At 37.0% G+C, this 19819-nt stretch overlaps 1 protein-coding gene across 1 annotated transcript in view; it reads right to left on the reverse strand.

Annotated features, from left to right (window-relative positions):
* The window catches only part of DHX40 (DEAH-box helicase 40), a 50450-nt gene that overhangs the window by 26103 nt on the left and 4528 nt on the right, over positions 1 to 19819 (reverse strand). The window contains exons 7-11 of the mRNA XM_070390580.1: positions 18751 to 18882; positions 8637 to 8736; positions 6331 to 6417; positions 6006 to 6188; positions 1527 to 1607 (exon numbers count right to left, since the gene is read on the reverse strand). Of these exons, the coding sequence (XP_070246681.1) occupies positions 1527 to 1607; positions 6006 to 6188; positions 6331 to 6417; positions 8637 to 8736; positions 18751 to 18882 (583 nt within the window). The remainder of the gene's footprint in view (positions 1 to 1526; positions 1608 to 6005; positions 6189 to 6330; positions 6418 to 8636; positions 8737 to 18750; positions 18883 to 19819) is intronic.

Genomic DNA, 19819 nt, shown 5'->3' on the forward strand with positions numbered 1-19819 from the left:
TATTTGGAACCAGTCTGTTGTTCCATGTCCATTTCTAACTGTTGATTCCTGACCTGCATACAGATTTCTCAAGAGGCAGGTCAGGTGGTCTGGTATTCCCATCTCTTTCAGAATTTTCCACAGTTTATTGTGATCCACACAGTCAAAGGCTTCGGCATAGTCAATAAAGCAGAAATAGATGTTTTTCTGGAACTCTCTTGTTTTTTCCATGATCCAGCGGATGCTGGCAATTTGATCTCTGGTTCACACAGTTAAAGGCTTTGGCATAGTCAATAAAGCAGAAATAGATGTTTTTCTGGAACTCTCTTGCTTTTTCCATGATCCAGCAGATGTTGACAATTTGATCTCTGGTTCCTCTGCCTTTTCTAAAACCAGCTTGAACCTCAGGAAGTTCACAGTTCACATATTGCTAAAGCCTGGCTTGGAGAGTTTTGAGCATTACTTTACTAGCGTGTGAGATGAGTGCAATTGTGCGGTAGTTTGAGCATTCTTTGGCATTACCCTTCTTTGGGATTAGAATGAGAACTGACCTTTTCCAGTCCTGTGGCCACTGCTGAGTTTTCCAAATTTGCTGGCGTATTGAGTGCAGCACTCAGGATTTGGAATAGCTCAACTGGAATTCAATCACCTCCACTAGCTTTGTTCGTAGTGATGCTTTCTAAGGTCCACTTGACTTCACTTAGTATCTCTAATTTTCTTGAAGAGATCTCTAGTCTTTCCCATTCTGTTGTTTTCCTCTATTTCTTTGCATTGATCGCTGCAGAAGGCTTTCTTATCTCTTCTTGCTATTCTTTGGAACTCTGCATTCAGATGCTTTTATCTTTCCTCTTCTCCTTTGCTTTTCGCTTGTCTTCTTTTCACAGCTATTTGTAAGGCCTCCCCAGACAGCCATTTTGCTTTTTTGCATTTCTTTTCCATGGGGATGGTCTTGATCCCTATCTCCTGTATAATGTCACAAACCTCATTCCATAGTTCATCAGGCACTCTATCTATCAGATCTAGGCCCTTAAATCTATTTCTCACTTCTACTGTATAATCATAATACATAAAGATGATAAAATTCCTTGCTCTCAATGGCCTATATATCCAACAAACTAAACAATAAGGAAGAATAAAGTAATATAATAACAGACACACAATGCTACAGAAGCATGGAAAATGTCCTTAAGGAAATGAGACAATAATAATTACCAAATCTTTTCCCATCACAGTCATGAGAACAAGGACTCTGGCTCACTTATTATTTTGATGTGCCCAGCACAATGCCTGGCAATAGAAAGGGTGCTCAGAAATTACTTGTTAAATACTACCAATACTAAAAAAAAAAAAAAAAAAAACAATTTTATGGTATAATTTCAGAATTGTGGTGAGGGAAGACTGAGAACAAATTCTAATTTCAGGGAAAACAATCCATTCAATTCAAACAAATCACTTTCTAATGATAAAGGGAAATATTAAGAACCCTTTAAAAAAAAGAGACAGATTAACATCTATTGTAGTTGGTTTTAAGGGTTTTTCTTCTTTACCTGTCAATAGCATCACACTGGTAAAGTTGTTTAAGAGCTTCCAAAATAAGTCTTTCATTAGGTGGATCCAAATAGGGGAACCTGTGTGTTTAAGTGATACATAAAATGAGACTTCATTCCTTGAACATGGCAAGATTTTATACAGATTTGAAAATTTCTTTAAAAGGTTTTCCTTCTGTTTTTTCAAGTCTTTCTTTTCTCTCTCTTTTCTTTTTAGCATTCTATGATGGTAATCAGCATTCCACAAAGGAGGACATTTTCTCTGAATCACACTCTCCTATTTAATTGAAGAAGCCCTTTTCTTTATTCCCCCTTAGCTGCAATACTCTCACGACTCCTCTCTACTTAACAAAGGTTCTTCATAGCCAATATCATCTATTCTGTTCTGCAGTCTGTAATTTTTATTACAATTTAAAAAAACAGTGAAGAATTAACTGAAAGTGGCTAAAAAATTACAAATTATTTAACAGTACCTCAAAACGGTTTTTGATACAATGATAAATATCTTCAATTAACTTTACCAATTTGTTTTATTGTCTGTAGAGATATGTATGGACTTAGTTTCCCTTGAACTGTCTCCAAACAGATTGCAAACACAATGCCAATCTACCCCTAAATATTTCAGAGCATGTCCCGTGAAAGAAAGGACATTCTCTTACATACCACACTATCATTAAGCAACATAAGACAATTAACAGTATTCACAAAGGTCAGTATGACTATTGAGAGATACCTCTAGAGCATGGGATCTATTTCACACTTGAAGATAATTATTTCTTCAAATAAGGAAAAAAGTAATATTCACAAAGGACAGCAGAGAGACATATAACCAAGGTGAATATATACCTGCCCACCAGGACAGTAATTACTTATTATCTGCACTGGATTATTTTTCCACCATTAGTTTTGAGATGATACATTATCCACTCCAATTTCTCACTTTGGAAAAGGTCCAAAAGGGGACAAAAGGTCCAATATCTTACACAAAAAAAGTCCATTCCAGGACTGACAGCTCTATTTCAATATAAATAAACAAAAATTTGGTCAACTGTTCTATAGTCAGCTTTCCTACAACTTGTACCAACAAGTCCTGTTATCTGCTAGAACAAGAGTTAGCAAGCACTTTCTAAAGGCCAACTGAGTTACAAGGGAAGCCACTTTTTAAAGGCAAGACAGTAAATATTTTAGGTTTTACAGGCCATATGGTCTCTGTCACAACCACTCAACTCTACTGCTAAAGCAAAAGCAGCCATACATAAATGAAAAGGCATGGTTGTGTTCCAATAAAATTTTATTTACAAAAACCATCAATGAGCCTGGACCAGATTTTGTGACCCCAATCCTAGAGCAATACCAAACTAGTCAGCTTCCTCATCTACACAAGAGCCATTTTAGATTTGTTAAAAGGACAATTATTTCTCCCCTTGATTATATCAAGTACCAATTCTGTCAAACTCTCCTTGTATTATCTGGTTTCTAAGAGACCCACCATACATAATTATCATTTTTTTTTTTAGAAACAATCTAGTTTGTCAAACTCCTCATGAAACACAATGACAGGCAAAACTGAATTCCAAATGTGGAGTGACCAATACTGAACAGGAATGCTATAATTCCCAATCATCTGGACACTGCAGTCTATTAATAATCATAGTTTATGCAGTAGGATTTTTTAAAATTTTTAAACAGAATAACTGCAAACTCATATTAAGTTTGTGGTGATCAGATAACTTCAGATCTTTTCCACATTGAATTTCTTTAATGTGCAATCAAAACATAGGATTTAAGATATACCCTTTCAGACTTTTACCTTGGTGATTTTTGCCCCAGGTTCTGGCCTATGAGACCATTCTAAATCTTAGTTTTAATCATCTACCTATTAGGTATACAAATTTTTACCAAAAATCTGGAAATCGTTATTTTAATACATTTAATATTTTCATTAAAATTGCTTATCAGGAAAAAGTGAAATTCAGCATACTACCAGTAAAACCCCCATCAAGGCTTGGTGAACAATTAATCAATACTTTCTGGGTTTGGCTATTTGGCAGCTATACCCTAATTCAGCAGTACTGTCATATTCTTATTCACAAAGATGTCAGATGTAATCTTGTTAAATACTGCGGTGAAAACAAGAGACATCAGGTTATCATTCAATCACTTCTTGTGGTGCAGCCATTATGTGAATGGTCCTGTCTTCAAACTGAAAAGGGAATGGTTTGAGGACATATTCTTTGTGATCCATTTTGATTCACATTGATGATTACAAACCAACATTATATTCTCTTAAACCTTTTTCCAATAAACAATGGTAGAATTTGCTAAGAATCAATGTAAAGCTTACTAGGCAGCTATTTCTATAACCTGCTCTTTTCTTAAATAGAGAATTTATTTTTTTTTAGTTGCTCACAATTTTCTGGTAACCTGTTCTGCATAGTTTCTCAGAGATGACCTACAGTACCTCTGACATTATATCAGCAAGTTCTTTTAGTACTGTGGAAATAATGTCTAAAGCCTCAAGACGACCTCATCTGCAGTTGTTAGGGTTTCTCTCAGTATTTTCTAATCCATACTAGTCGTCATCCCTTCTTATCTAGACTTGTTCTTCTCTTTTCAGTTTTAAAATCATTCTTTATTAAAAATGTTTATTTATTTGTTTATGTTGGCTGTCCTGGGTCATCGTTGCTGCACTCGGGCTTTTTTCAGTTGCCGCAAGCAGGGCCTACTCTTTGCTGTCGTGCTTGGGCTTCTCATTGCAGGGGCTTCTCTTGTACAGCACAGGCTCTAGGCGTGCAGGCTTCAGTAGCTGCAGCTCACAGACTCAGCAGCTGCGGCTCATAGGTTCAGTATTTGGGCTCGCAGGTTCTGGAGTGTGCCAGCTTCGTAGCTGAGGCAGGTGGGCTCAGCAGTTGTGGCGCACTGGCTTAGTTGCTCCATGACATGTGAGATCTTCCCAGACCAGGGATTGAACCTGTGTCCCCTGCACTGGCAGGCAGATTCTTATCCACTGTGCTACCCACCAGGAAAGTCCCTAAAATCATCCTTGATGGAGGAGAATGGGGAAGCACAGTAACAACAAAAGCTCTATTTTCTTTTGTTACCTATGAATACTATACCATCTACTTCAAATTCTGGTTCTCTGTGGTGGGGAGATAGAACACGGTAAATATAATTAACACTGCTGTATGTTATATATGAAAGAATTCTCATCATAAGGAAAAAAACTTTTTTTTCTATTTCTTTAATATTTTATCTGTATGAGATGATGGATGTTCATTAAACTTACTGTAGTAATCATTTCACAATGTATATAAGTCATTATGCTGTATACCTTACATTTACACAGTGCTGTATGTCAATTATATCTCAATAAAACTAGAAGTAAAAAGAAAGAGGGGTGGGGAAAGAAGTCTTTTTTTTTTTTTGGTCTCTAACATTTAAAAAACTTTCAGTACTTTCTAAGTCTTAAAACTTAAGATGGAAAAATAATTCAGTGCAGATGATATTGAGCAATTATTGTTTCTAGTTTTCTAATATATATTTATTCTTGGTTATATGCTGCTCTGTTAGCCTTTATAAATACTTTCAATCTGAGTTCATCTGTTTGGTCAATTAGATTTCTTTAAAATGGCCTTTTTCATATGTATCATATATGAAAACAATTTTATATATCTGCTTTCTTCTTTCTAGGATTTTTATTCTCATCTAGAAAATCTCTGCTGTTACAATAACTATCAAAAAAAAAAAATCTTAGATGGCTTTCCAAGAGTATATAAAACATATCTGGATGTATCTAGTAACTATTTCCCTTATTATGAATTTAAAGAATGCATGAAAAAAAGAAAAGAATGTATGGTCATCTTCTCCCTAGGTTCCTGACACTTCAACATCCCCAGGCAATTAAAAGCAAAATTAAGACAAAGACAATACTCTTCTTTCACTATTTCTTCTACCATAAATTTTATAAGGGTAAAATTTCAAGGCCCTACAATATTCTGTCCCATACTAATTATATAGTTCAACATTTAACTAAAATTTAACAGTTGTTCTATTCTTTGCTTCATATCTCAATCTCATTTCCCCATTAGAATTTAAGCTTAGCGAAAGCAAAACCTACTGAGTATTACCCTCTCATGGTACTTGGTACCATGCTGGCTACATAAAAAATGCTAATCCCCCCCAAAATAAAACATAACACTTTCAAAGTGGAATTAAGGTCATTGTATACCTTTCATTACAGACAAACAGTGGTCACTAAATGATCCAAATAAACACCAGCCTGAAATACTCCATTAAGCCAAGGTTAAAATATGAGCAAGGGATCAAAACCCAGTAAAGCAAGGGAAAGAAACCTTTTATTTGGGTTTAGTTAAACCTTGAAAATGGAGTGCCATATCTGTCAAATACTTCAAAAAAATTTCAGAGGAAAAAACCTGACTCCCTAACACATTTTTCTTTTTTTTCAAATTGTCTACATACCTTATTACATCATGTATGGCAAGGCACTTTAAGGTCAGAACTACAGACGTCAAACTAGTTCTCTTAATCTCAGGGATCACATGGTCAGGCATACACTGGTTCCAAAAATCTTTACTATAGATCCGAAAGCATTTTCCTGAGGAAGTCCTGCCAGCTCGGCCACTTCGCTGTAACGCCTCACTCCTTTAGGAAAAAAAAAAACAACAAAAAAGTCCCCAAAATGTTCTGTGATTTTTTCCTAAGTAATTCATTTTCTTTCTCAAAGCAATTAGAAATTATCTAATGAACTGCTCTTTGAACAAAAAGGCTTAACACAGAGACTTACTTTGAAATTGGAACCACCTCTAGGATATCCAATCCTAACCTGGGGTTGTGATTTAACTGCTTCACAAAGCCACCGTCCACCACGTATCTAAAGAGCATGGAAAAAAGTTAAGTTTCTAGAAAATACGGAAAGACTTGCTAATTTTTAACCACTTTGGATACTTCTTTTCTATCAAACTAACAACTACACAACAACTTTTCAGTTAAGGGTAAAACCTGAAAGTGAAGAAATTGGAACTCTATTGGTTCCACTGCTATTTTGGAAATGTAAAATAGTTCAGCCAATGTGGGAAATGGTTTGGTGGGTCCTTAGAACATTAAACGTAGAATTACAATATGACTCAAACTCTCCATTCCTAGGGATACACTCAGAAGAACTGAAAACAAGTACTCAGCATATTGCATGTGTGTGTGCTCAGGCGTGTCCCACTCTTTGGGACCCTGTGGATTGTAGCCCACCAGGCTCCTCTGTCCATGGGATTTCCCAAGTAAGAACACTGGGGTGGGTTGCCATTTCCTCCTCCAGAAGATCTTCCCCACCCCGCGATCAAACCCACTTCTCCTGCACCGGCAGGCAAATTCTTTGCCGCTGAGCCACCTGTGAAGCCCACTCAACAAACACTTGCAGACATATATTCATAGTGCACTATAGGGGCACTGTAAGAGCCAAAAGGTAGAAACAGCATAAATGTTCATTAACCATTAAGAGATGAAAGGGTGAACAAATTATGGTCTACACATATAACAATGCTATTCAGCTATAAAAAAGCATGAAGTACTGATACATGCTACATCACAGATGAACCTCAAAAAACATGCTGAGTGGAAGAAGCCAGGCACAAAAGATCACATGCTGTAACTCCATTTATATGAAATACCCAACATAGGGTATTCATTAAGTGGTGGCTGCTAAGCGCTAGGGGGAGGCATAAATGGGCAACAACTCCTTAAAGTATATAGTTTTATTTGGGGGTGATGAAAAGTTTTAGGACGCGATAGAGGTGGTGGTTGCACAACACTGTATATGGAATAAATACTACTTTATTATCCACTTTTCAATGTAAATCTTATGTTGTCCCATAGAAAATAAGGGCTTCCCTAGTGGCTCAGTGGTAAAGAATCCACCAGCCAATGCAGGAGATGCAGGTTCAGCCCCTGGGTGGGGAAGATCCCCCGGAGAAGGAAATGGCAACTCACTCCAGTATCCTTACCTGGAAAATCCCATGGACAGAGGAGCCTGATGAACTACAGTCCATGGGGTCGCAAGAGTCAGACACGCATTTAGTGACTAAACAACAACAAATGAAAAACTTGAAAATCAGCTCTAAATCATTCTAACAGGTTCAGAATTAATTCCATTTACTCTCTAACAACACCACTTTAAGCCAATTAAATGGAGAACAAGTCAGGTTAAAAACTTAGTCAGAAACAGTACTAAGTCTATCATTCACTAAGGGAACATTCTGAAAGACGCTATTTCATGAATATTGCCTTGGCTGGAAACAAAAAATTACAGAGATTAATTTACTCAAGAGAATTGCTCACCTAAGCCCTTAGTGAAACCATTATTTTTAAAGTTAAGAGAAGCAGAGGAAATTAAACTTCCTCTTAGATCTGGAGGATCATTTTACCCAAAAGAAACATACAGAACCTTTGCGGCAGGTCCAGTCATCCTTTGGCAGAGACAGACTTAGTTAAGGACATAAAATATACTGGGTAAAAGATAAACATCCAGAAGGAATGTGGCTCAAAGGTCTAAAAGAACTTCTCATTTAGCTCTCAGTCTAGATTTAAAATTTCCAAGTGTTTCTCTACAAAATTTCTCAAAAATTTGATGGCATCATTGATTACACTGAAATATAAAGTCCATTTCACAAACAGCTGAAAAGCAAGAAACAGTACCTCCAGATAAATACTTGGGTTTACAAAGCTAACTATATGAAGTGGAGCTGACAGGTCAGAAGGGAATATCAGATCCTCTTAGGTATCTGCTGGTAATGGGAACATAGAAAAACAGGTTTGGCCTCCCACTTAAAGAAATCCTTGAAACATTACACATAATCTTATATTTGGGAAGAGGAAGCTACAAGTTGCCAAGTACAAGTATTTAAAAGTATCAACAGAAATACTATATGCACCTCCTACTCCATTTCCTATTCAGAGCAAACAATAATTACAAAAAACGCTGGGTGATTACAAGTTAAGGAGGTGAGAGGGGAACTGGTGGCGGGCACAGAGACACAAACTGAATATTTTACGATTAGCTAAGTGGCTTCCTTGGCTTTCAAAGGAATTTTAAAAGTTTACCTGATCCCATCTATTGTCAAAGATGTTGCAGAAATATTGGTGGATATGACACATTTTCTAATTCCAGGTGGAGGTGGCAAAAATATTCTTCTCTGTTGATCTAAAACATATATGAAAAGAAAAGAATAATTCACAACATGCATGTGTCAAACTCAAGTTCTGAAAAACTCATTTCTTTCCATTAGAAGTTGTTTTCTTTACCTCTTTAATTATCTTGAATTAAAAATACAATAGCAAGAACTGCTCTTTTACTCATCTTTTACTATTAAGATATCTAGATCCACGGAACCAGATTACTCTTGCTAAAGTTAACCCTACAGCAGTCCTTTATGTAGGTCATAGCTCCCTTCGAGACTTTAAAAACTGTGGGCCTCGTCTCCATTAAAAATCACACATGTACACATACACAAAATTTTTCTAACAATATCAGGATGTTCGGGGGCTCTCTAAAGCCCATCCATGCACTACAGATTAAGAACCTTTCTATGCTTTAAAGACTGATTAACTAAGGTTAATCAGTTTTTACTTTTTCAGATGCTGCTGCTGCTAAGTCACTTCAGTCGTGTCCGACTCTATGTGACCCCAAAGACAGCAGCCCACCAGGCTCCCCTGTCCCTGGGATTCTCCAGGCAAGAATACTGGAGTGGGCTGCCATTTCCTTCTCCTTTTTCAGATGACTCCATCTCTCAACAAGTAACACCATCCTGATTTTCACTACCCACGCATTCTGAAGGGTGAGCCCCAGCAGCAATGCTCAGAGTAACTTTGCTCCTCTGGCCATAGTTTATGGTGCCAAGGATAAACCTCTCTCCAACTGGACCAGTTCTCATTCTCCTTTGAATCTCTTGGAATAAGGTCCAAGAGATGCTCAATTTGATTAGGCCAGTCTCTTGCAAAGAGGAAAAATAAACTTGTAAACCATAGGGAAGTGACTAATATATATAGAGGAAAGCTAGTCTAAAGAGAGGAAAGAATGAATCATCTGTAACAGTTCACAAGAGAGTATTTCTGGGTGCCTGGCGATCTCCAAGCCTTAAGAGACATGGTATAAAACAAGTAGAAAGATGGATTTGGCCAGACTTGCCCACCTGCCTGGTTAAGCAGAGAACAGAATAGGAGAGTTGCTGTTTGCAAGGAAATGATAACACCATAGGTGAAAGGAGATAAGCGAAAACTGTTAAAAGTCTTGATGCATTCTGAAAATTGTTAAATTCGAAGAGTGAATTGGCAGAAACAGGAAGTAATCATCAGAAAGATGTTTAAAACTAAGGTCAGAAATGATGATACTGACAAAGTCTACAATGCTAGGTTTTCAAATGAGTGGTCATGGTGGGATGAAGGAAAAGCTCAAGGGGTCAAGCAAGAGATTTGGTAGATTGTCTGTTTCAGTGATCTCCAAAAATGGAGATCTGGTGACTCCCTGGTCATTCCAGGAAGTACACAAGTCAATCTACTGGCATATGAAAAGAAATTATCAGCATATGTATTTATATTTGTATATATAAATTTGTATTTGTATCTGTATATATATATATTTCAACATATACATTTATACTGAACAGTATATACATATACTGTAAAAAGAAAAAAATTTTAATGCATAGTTGCATTTGATTTCCACAAGATATACCCATATTCATTTAGAAAAATTTTTCTACTTGAGCAGCCTCAAGTTGTTCTCTCCTCAGCAGCCAAGGAAATCTTAACCAAACCTATTTTTAAATAAAGTACAAAACGTGTTTCCAAATAAAACCTTATAAAGATCCAGGTATTCCCAGTATATAAAACAGACCAAAGTTGAACTCTCACAAAGGAGAAAAGGAATGACACAGACGAGCACAGTTTTAAAATCATGTACTAGGCCAACCATCTCATTTTATAGATGAGAAAACTAAAGCCCAGAGAGTTCAAGTGGCTTGCCCAAGATTCACATATAGACAGGCAAGTTTAAAACCAAGTCAACCATTACTGCTCTTCTACATCATCCTGAAATTAACTTAAGTAAAAAAAAAGTGCTAGAAAGGCAACTGACACATAAGTGATAAAGATTATTTTTTAGGCGTTTCTTAGATTTAGGTACCTCATTTCTTCCAGATAGTTCAAATGAGTCATACACTACCCAGTATTTCACATTATGTTTACACATTTATCTGCTGTCTATCTATTCTACTACAATGTAGCTCTGTAAGAACAAGGACTTTCTGTTATTCAAGACATACCACTCCCCTCCCACCCCAGTACCTAAAATGCCTGGACCATAGAAAATGCTCAATAAAGTTCAATGAATTGATAAATTTTAAAATGCATGGTATAAATAACAGAGATCCTTCTACTTTTAAAATTCCACATTACCGTAAAAGTTTACATAAATTAGAAATGTCCATTCTGAACATGTTTATGATCAACTCTGTTTTTCAATTAATTCATTTCTAAAAGTACCTAATTTTCATCTTCAATTCAAGCAAGATTTCAGTTTATCACTGTTCACTAGTCAATTAAAAAGTCCTTAACCTGCTATTTTGACAAGACTCACATTTGTTCCATATTTACATTTCACCCATATACTTTAACACCATATTCCACAAGTATGAACATATGCCAATTTTATGTCTCTTTGTAAAGGTTCGGGGGAAAAGTTAAATACATATATCCTAAAGCACATTCTCAGTTTCCACAAAGAAAAGGGGAAACAATACTTTCACTGCATGCGAGCTTAGTTCCTCAGTCATGTCTGATTCTGTGTGACCCCATGGACTGTAGCCCACCAGACTCCTCTATCCATGGAATTTTCCAGGCAAGAATACTGGAGTGGGTTGCCATACACTCCTCCAGGGGATCTTCCTGACCCAGGGATCAAACCTGCATTTCTTGCATCTCTTGCACTGGCTCTTTACCATGTCTCCTCCACCAAGCTATTTACCACTGAGCCACCAGGTAAGCCCACCTAATAAGGTACCAGGATGTAAATTAACAGGCGAGCAGGGAGGATTGGCAAAAAGGCAGAAAGATGTTTCAAAATCTACCAAGAAATAAAGACACTGAGGCTCCACCACTTAACACTCTTAATATTCCTAAGATACATGTATGTTACATATTATATGTAAGGCCAACTGAAACATCCTCATAAAACTTTGTTTCAAATTGTTCCTAAAGCAGAAACATGTTTGAAAGAGAATGTGTGTGTGTGTGTGTGTGTGTGTGTGTGTGTGTGTGTGTGTGTGAGAGAGAGATAAGAGAAAGAAAGAGAGAGAAAATGTGTATAAAAGGAACACAGAGCTATAAACAGAAACGTAATCAAAGGGGGAAAAAATGATTCTGGAACAAAGGAAAAGTAGTACAACACTGTTCAGCTCAAACTCTACCCCCACTGGAAGTCATTTTTGGGTGCATCAAAAATATCTTGAGAATCCTCACTAACACAGCTGAAAATCAAATTTCTGACACAGAGAAAAGGCTTGAGATAATCAGTAAATGTAGTTGAAAAGATAACGTAACTGGAAGGAAGCTAAAATATATAGAAGCGAGGCAATCCAACATAACGATTAAAATTGCAGATCAAAACAGCAACCAATTTATCGTGTTTGTGGGGTAGCTACACAGATACGTGTGCGTGTGTACTCAATTGCTAAGTCATGTCTGACTCTTTGCAACCCCATAGGCTGCAGCCACCAGACTCCTCTGTCCAAGGGATTTTCCAGGCAGAAGCACTGGAGTGGGTTGCCATTTTCTCCTCCAGGGGAGCTTCCCGACCCAGGGATTGAACCCACGTCTCCTGCATGTTTTGCATTGGCAGGTGGATTCTTTACCACTGAGACACCTAGGAAGCCCCTACACATATATGTACATTTCTCAAAACTCATGAAACTGTATACTTAAAACAGGCATAGTTTATTGTATGAAAAATATACCTCAATAAAGTTGATTTTTTTTAAAAAGCACATAAAATTCCAGGAAATTTTTACTATAAAACACTCAACACCAAAAAATATTCTAAATGAAACTATTGAACTTTAAGGATAAAAATAGGAAATTTCAAGCAATCAGACAGATAAAACAAATCACTTACAAGGAGGGGAAAAAAAATCAGGTTGGCCTCAGACTTCTCCGCAGCAACACTCAATGCCAGAAGACAACTGGACAACGTCTACCAAGTTCTAAGGAAAAGAAAGTGCAACCCAAGAACATAAAACCCAGCCAAGATGTAGCTCAAGTATAAAGGCGAAAGCCTGACATTCTTAAACAAAAGAACTACAAAAAAAAAACAAAAACGCCCAGGATCCCTTCTATTAAAAAAAAGAAAAAAAAAGGTTAAAATCTACCCAATCTAAAATTAATCGAAAGTAGTTTAGGAATGGAAAAATCATGGTAAAGGATTGATGATAAACACTGAATACATCTGAACAATGTAAAAATAACTGACAAAAATCAGAAGGGGAGAATATAGAAGAATATAAGTACTTAAGTCTTCATCTTTCAAATCAGGCAATAGATAAGATCTCCAATCAAATATTGTCTAATTTTAGCATATGTGTTGCCAAAGTAAGCACCAAATATAGTCTAGAAGGAAGATATTAACTTCAGCTTAATATTTTCATTTGTTTAAACTTAGAGCAATCTTTATTATAAAATATCTCATGGTAAAGATTTACTTTGAAGTTAAAAGTTAAACAATTCCTTCAAGTAAATTCAAGTAAAATTACTTTCTAAAAAAGCAACTAATAGTATAATCTCACTCTTGAAAAGGTATTTCTTTCAGCCTACCTACTTATTTATCCTTCTATATGTACACACGCACACACACACATACACAGAGATCTGAAGAATGTTTTTTCTAATGTTAAAGATGGTTATTTCTGGATGGAGTTTGAGGTGATTTCTTTAAGTTTACCTTTGTAATTTTGTACACTGCTTGAATTCATTATAATGAAACTGTACCATTTTCCCTCAATTGAGTAATTTTTCTTTAAAGAGAGACACCATCTAGGTTAATTCTGCATAGTGGAAAAGGCATTTTTTTGGTACTTTTCTGTACTTTTAAAACTTCTACAAAGGGCAGAAAAGAAAAACAAAGGAGCATATGTAAAATCAACCCATTTTTCTTTAAAAAAAATGTAAACAATAAAACATATCTAAATGTATAAATAAAAAGGTCAGAACAATATACCTCAGAATATTAATAGTGATTATCACTTAATCATGTTGGTGGCACCTACGTTTAATGATTTTTCTTACTGTGATGATTTTATTGTTTTAAAAAAGTATGTATTTCTTTCTAAGATAAGATAAAATTTTTCATTTGGGGAGAAAACACATAGACTAAAAGCTTTTATGTGAAACTCACTCGCCTTATTCCCCCACATCTTTAATCTTAACATTTAAGGAAACTATCCTAGACACTTGGTACTCGACATATTGAAAGAAGTATCTTTGTTTTGTAATCAGAAGAGAAAAAACTATTTTTGGATGTATGCAATAATCTAAATGAGCAGTTTCTCCTCTTTTAAAATGTTCTACACCACCTCAAGGTAAAACTCCTCTCCTTTTCTTCATCTATTGTGGAAACACATGCACTGTTAGACCCTCCACTACTGAATAAACAACCAGTAATCAAATGTAGATTCACCATGTGACCTCAGGAACATCACTTAGCCTCTATCTGTAAAATAAAGAAATCTGATTATGCATATATTCATATATATATATATGGGTGTATGTGCATTTTTCTAGAAAAACAGCCATGGCTTTCATTACTTAAAAAAAAAATCTAAGATTCCCACCCTCCACAAAAGGCTTCTGCACTGAATTAGAGAATTACTTCAGTGCTAAAAATGCCTGCTGCTGCTAAGTCACTTCAGTCGTGTCCGACTCTGTGCAAGCCCATAGACGGCAGCCCACCAGGCTCCCCCGTCCCTGGGATTCTCCAGGCAAGAACACTGGAGTGGGCTGCCATTTCCTTCTCCAATGCATGAAAGTGAAAAGTGAAAGTGAAGTCACTTAGTCGCGTCCGACTCTTCACGACCCCATGGACTGCAGCCCACCGGGTTCCTCCGTCCATGGGAGTTTCCAGGCAAGAGTACTGGAGTGGGAAAAATGCCTAATTCAATGCAAGTAATTGTCACTTATGAAGCAACAAGTATATTTCAGTTCATAAATTTTGTAGGGGTTTAGCTTTCCCTAAATGCACAACAAACATGAAGGAATGTAAGACCTGAACAAAAAGGAGGAAGTGAGAAGACAGAAAAGGTTTGAGAGAAACAAGAATAAGGTTCTTACTCTTGAGTTTGGTATAAGACATTAATATAACAATACCAAGCAGAAAGAGAAAAACCTGGAACTCTAAAACATTTAGTTAGAACTTTCTCAACACACAGTACTTGTCCTCAGGAAGTCCACAGTCTCACAGAGGGGATGAAACAAGCGTAACACACGTTAAAAGCGTTAAATGCCACCAGAGGCACAGTGAAGCACAGTGAGGGTCAAACAAAGAAGAGAGAAAAGCCAGCTGTGAGGACGGAAAGCAGGAAGGGTTTTCATGGAGTTGGTTGCACTTGTGAAACAAAATAGCAGAATTTCGAACAGTGAGGGGGGAGAGTAAAAGGGAAAGGAGGAGTTCAAGTTCAGGAAGGAACATACACAGAATCACAAAAATGCTGCCAGAGGAAAATAAATAAAAACAGCTCTTATATTTTGAGCCTGAATGAACATCACAAGGGTGGGGGTCAGGGGGAGTTCAGCCCGGTGAGCAGGGGGTCCTATGACCTGGTGGTAGTAGGAACACCTCAGCACCTCTTCACAGTTGACAGATGAGAATTTTTTATGTCAAGCACGGAGATATTTAAAGATGTTTCCTTAAAATAGCCACACTCACAGCTAGCTCAGAAGTTAAGAGCAAATATAAAATATCCACCTCATAAGGTCTACCTCAACACCAAACCTACCGAACCCCCTCACTCCAGGCTATAGGCAGGAAACCCTTCTTCCCGGTCCTCACTCCCAAATGCAAGCTTTCTGTTCCTCAAGCTAATAGGAAATAAAAGAAATAACACTGTATTAAGGTCTCTCCCCACAACCCAAAGTAGCAAAAACAACGAAACTAAGTGCTATATTGTATTTACCAGGCTTATAAAGAAAGCCTTAGATCCCAGGAATGCTACCTTCTCTCTGCTTCAGCAAACTCCATCTCACCCATTACTCAGTACCTCATCAGCTCCATCCGAATGCCTCTTTGCACTGTCATAAACTGCTACAATAAACATGGTTATGATCATATGGATCACCAGTAGCTCACCTTACAGTGCCCTTGGAACCAGAAGGGGAATAAATAAATAAACAGAATGCTTCAGTAACGGCTCTACTCAAACCCAATTTCTCATCCTTACCATTTACCTATATACACCAACTGGAATCAAGAGTGCCAGGAGAAATATCAATAACCTCAGATATGCAGATGACACCACCCTTATGGCAAAGAGCAAAGAAGAACTAAAGAGCCTCTTGATGAAAGTGAAAGAGGAGAGTGAAAAAGTCGGCTTAAAACTCAACATTCAGAAAACTAACATCATGGCTTCCGGTCCTATCACTTCATGGCAAATAGATGGGGAAACAATGCAAACAGACTATTTTTGGGGGGGCTCCAAAATCACTGCAGATGGTGACTGCAGCCATGAAATTAAAAAACACTTGCTCCTTGGAAGAAAGGCTATGACCAACCTAGACAGCATATTAAAAAGTAGAGATATTACTTTACCAACAAAGGTCCGTCTAGTCAAAGCTATGGTTTTTCCAGTGGTCATGTATGGATGTGACAGTTGGACTATAAAGAAAGCTGAGCACTGAAGAATGGATGCTTTTGAACTCTGGTGTTGGAGAAGACTCTTGAGAGTCCTTTGGACTGCAAGGAAATCCAACCAAGTCACTGATTTTCTAAAGGAATTCAGTCTTGAATGTTCATTGGAAGGACAGATGCTGAAGCTCCAATACTTTGGCCACCTGATGGCAACAACTGACTCACTGGAAAAGACCCTGATGCTGGGAGGGATTGGGGGCAGGAGGAGAAGGGGAGGACAGAGAATGAGACAGCTGGATGGCGCTGGGGAAGACTGAAGGCAGGAGGTGAGGGGACAACGTGTCAGTTGGATGGCATCACCGACACGATGGACAAGAGCTTGAGTGAACTCCGGGAGCTGGTGATGAAGCCACAGAAGCCTGGTGTGCTGCAGTCCATGGGGTTGCAGAGTCGGACACGACTGAGAAACTGAAGTGAACTGATATACACCAACAAAGAAAATCACATACACTGATATTTAAGGCTGAAAGCTGGCTAAAGTCATATTGGAAGGAAAATGAACGGCAAGTTATTAAGCTGGCATTTTAATTCAGTTGACAATAGGAAATGACTGGAGGTACTGAATAGGAGACCGACACAATCAGAGCTGTGCTTTTGGAAGATTATATTTACCACAGCAGGTAGGATGGCAAATTAAATCAGGGAAAATCAGTTAGCTGGATATGTTAACAACCCAGGAAAACAAACTGAGGATCCCAATTCTAATGACAATGAGGGGAAAAAAAGATGAAAAACAAAGGCTCTGGAGAAGATAAAGGCAAACCAGAAAGCCCTGTGAGACCCAAGAGGCCTAGAGTGCCGGAGACTGAACTACAGACAGCTTTCAGGAGTCGTCACAAAGAAGTGACAGGTGAATCCTAGAAGCCAACCTCTCCAAAACAGAGAATTCTAAGAAAATAGCAAGCTAAGGAAGAAACCTTAGAAAATAGTCATATTCAGAGGGGAACAAAGGCCAGGGAGAGTGGTAAGGCAACAGCCTTATGGAAATAGTGGTCAGAAGAACCAAATAACTATCCTACACAACAGCATTTAAGGAGACTTATTATTAACCCAAAATCAAAATACAAACTAATAGAAAAATGCCATGAGATTTAAGGAACAGGTCACTAGCAAGCTTTAATAGTATAAAAACTGAATTTCAGGAAGATAAACAAGAAGCAATGGCAGATAAAGAACTATTATTTTCAATGTGGCAGTAAGATGGAAAGAATGAACTTTATATGAAGTATGTATGTATTAACAATTAACACAAAGCAACTATAGCAGGTTTTGAATTACCTTATCAGTTACAAAGTAAATTATAAAAAAATTAGTAGATAGAATCTCAAAAATAAATGAGAACCTTAAATACCTAACAAAGACCCTAAGAATTCCCTTGAAGATGTAACAATATAAAATAGATGTCAATGTTGAGTGTGTGGGCGCAAAACCATCATCACAAAAGGAATTTCTAAAACGGCATGTCTACGGTTATTTACCAACACATACGTTTCTGAACTGTTTTTGTTAATATACGGATAAGAACCACCTACTCAACAAAAACAAAACTACACATAAAATATAAAAACATTCAATTGCTTTTTTGCATTACATAAATGCTAATCCCAGTCAAAGTCTAAATAGGAGACTACAGGTTAACTTCCCTTTCGTATTACAAGTCAAATTCCATAATACAATAGTTATACAAAACAAATCTAAACCTCATTCAGTAACATTTATTATGAACAAATAGAATGATCAGAGTTAGAATTTGCTCTCTGAACTTAAAAAGAACTACATCGTACTTGAAAAGTAGACTAGTATGTGTGGCTACATAAAAAGAAAACAATCCACTCTCTGATACATCTGGATATATAAGATTCCTAGAAATTCTGTGGCAGTGGCAAATTAGATTTAATTTATGGTACTACTATCAAGGAATTATAGCCCTCATTTCAAAAAATTCATAATAATATTTTTGTTTTGCTGGGAGAGGACACAGCCCTCTCTTAACAACAATAAGGGGGATAGATGACCAAAGTCTTAAAAAAGTGAATGTAAAAAGGCTTCAATTAAAAACAAAAAAAAGTCATGTCTCTCAAGGGATGAAGGATGGTTCTCCAAACACTATTGATCTGGGCTGTTGGTTACAAAGGTGAGTTCACTTTGTGAAATTCATTAACCTAAACACTTACTATCTGCATACTGTTGTAAACATGTGATTATCCAATAGATTATTCAATATAAAGTTCTTTAAAAATCAAATTTTCTTTTCTAGTGAGTAATTACCTGTTGTCATAGATCCATAACAGGGCAATATTAACAAGCCATCTAGAGTGGTATCTTGGACATCATAATCATAATCAACAGATTCTGCCATCTGAAAAAGTAACTCACAACTTTTTTCAATTTCAAACTGACCTGAAATGAGGGGAGAAAATAATGTCAGCAACTGAACAGCAAAATTAATTTAAGAATGAAAAAGAAAAAGCTTTCTAGATTTATGTTAGTTTTGCATATTTTAAACATCTCATTTGATCTAAAGTAGATGAACACAAGTTGTACCCAATCCCAACATAAAATAAAAAATACAGGAAGTACCAGTTTCCAAGGAATTTAAATCTCTAAAGGAATAAAAACATTTACAGTCATCAAGTCTTTCATCTTGCTAACATGGTATTTGGGGAAGATTCAATAAAGTTAATCATTACCATAGGGGATACTGCATTTGATGTCAAAAATACTTAAGTTCCTTAAAAAGGCTAAGAGATTGTTACAATGTCTCACTTCTGACATTAGTACAGGCAGTGTAGGAGGTGAGCCATGAAATGACTCAGATCTGTTAGCAGAATGCTGCTACTTGAAGAATCACACCAGTCTGAGATGTAACTATTCTATTTTTGATCCAAAAAAGCATGCCTATGAGACACGGATTCCACAGCCTGTGCACTGCTACCACACAGTACCATCCCACCACTCAAAGAAGAAAGCAGCCAGTAGGACGTCTTTTGAAATAATGAAATTAGTCATTCAGATCCAGGACTGTTTAGTGGTTAACAGCTCTATATATGGTAATAAAAATATTAATATTTTACCATTTAGTATCTTCCTACTAAAAGGTCAGTGTATTTTACATATGTTTACTAAGGAGACTTGTGGTGGCTTAGAGGATAAAACGTCCGCCTGCAATGCAGGAGACCCGGGTTCAATCCCTGAGTCGGGAAGATCCCCTGGAGAAGGAAATGGCAACCCACTCCAATACTCTTGCCTGGAAAATCTCATGGATGGAGGACCCTGGGAGGCTGCAGTCCATGGGGTCGCAAAGAATCGGACACGACTGAGCGACTTCACTTCAAGG

This window comes from Bos mutus, chromosome 19, assembly GCF_027580195.1.
Source record: "Bos mutus isolate GX-2022 chromosome 19, NWIPB_WYAK_1.1, whole genome shotgun sequence".
In the NCBI taxonomy this organism is placed as follows: Eukaryota; Metazoa; Chordata; class Mammalia; order Artiodactyla; family Bovidae; genus Bos; species Bos mutus.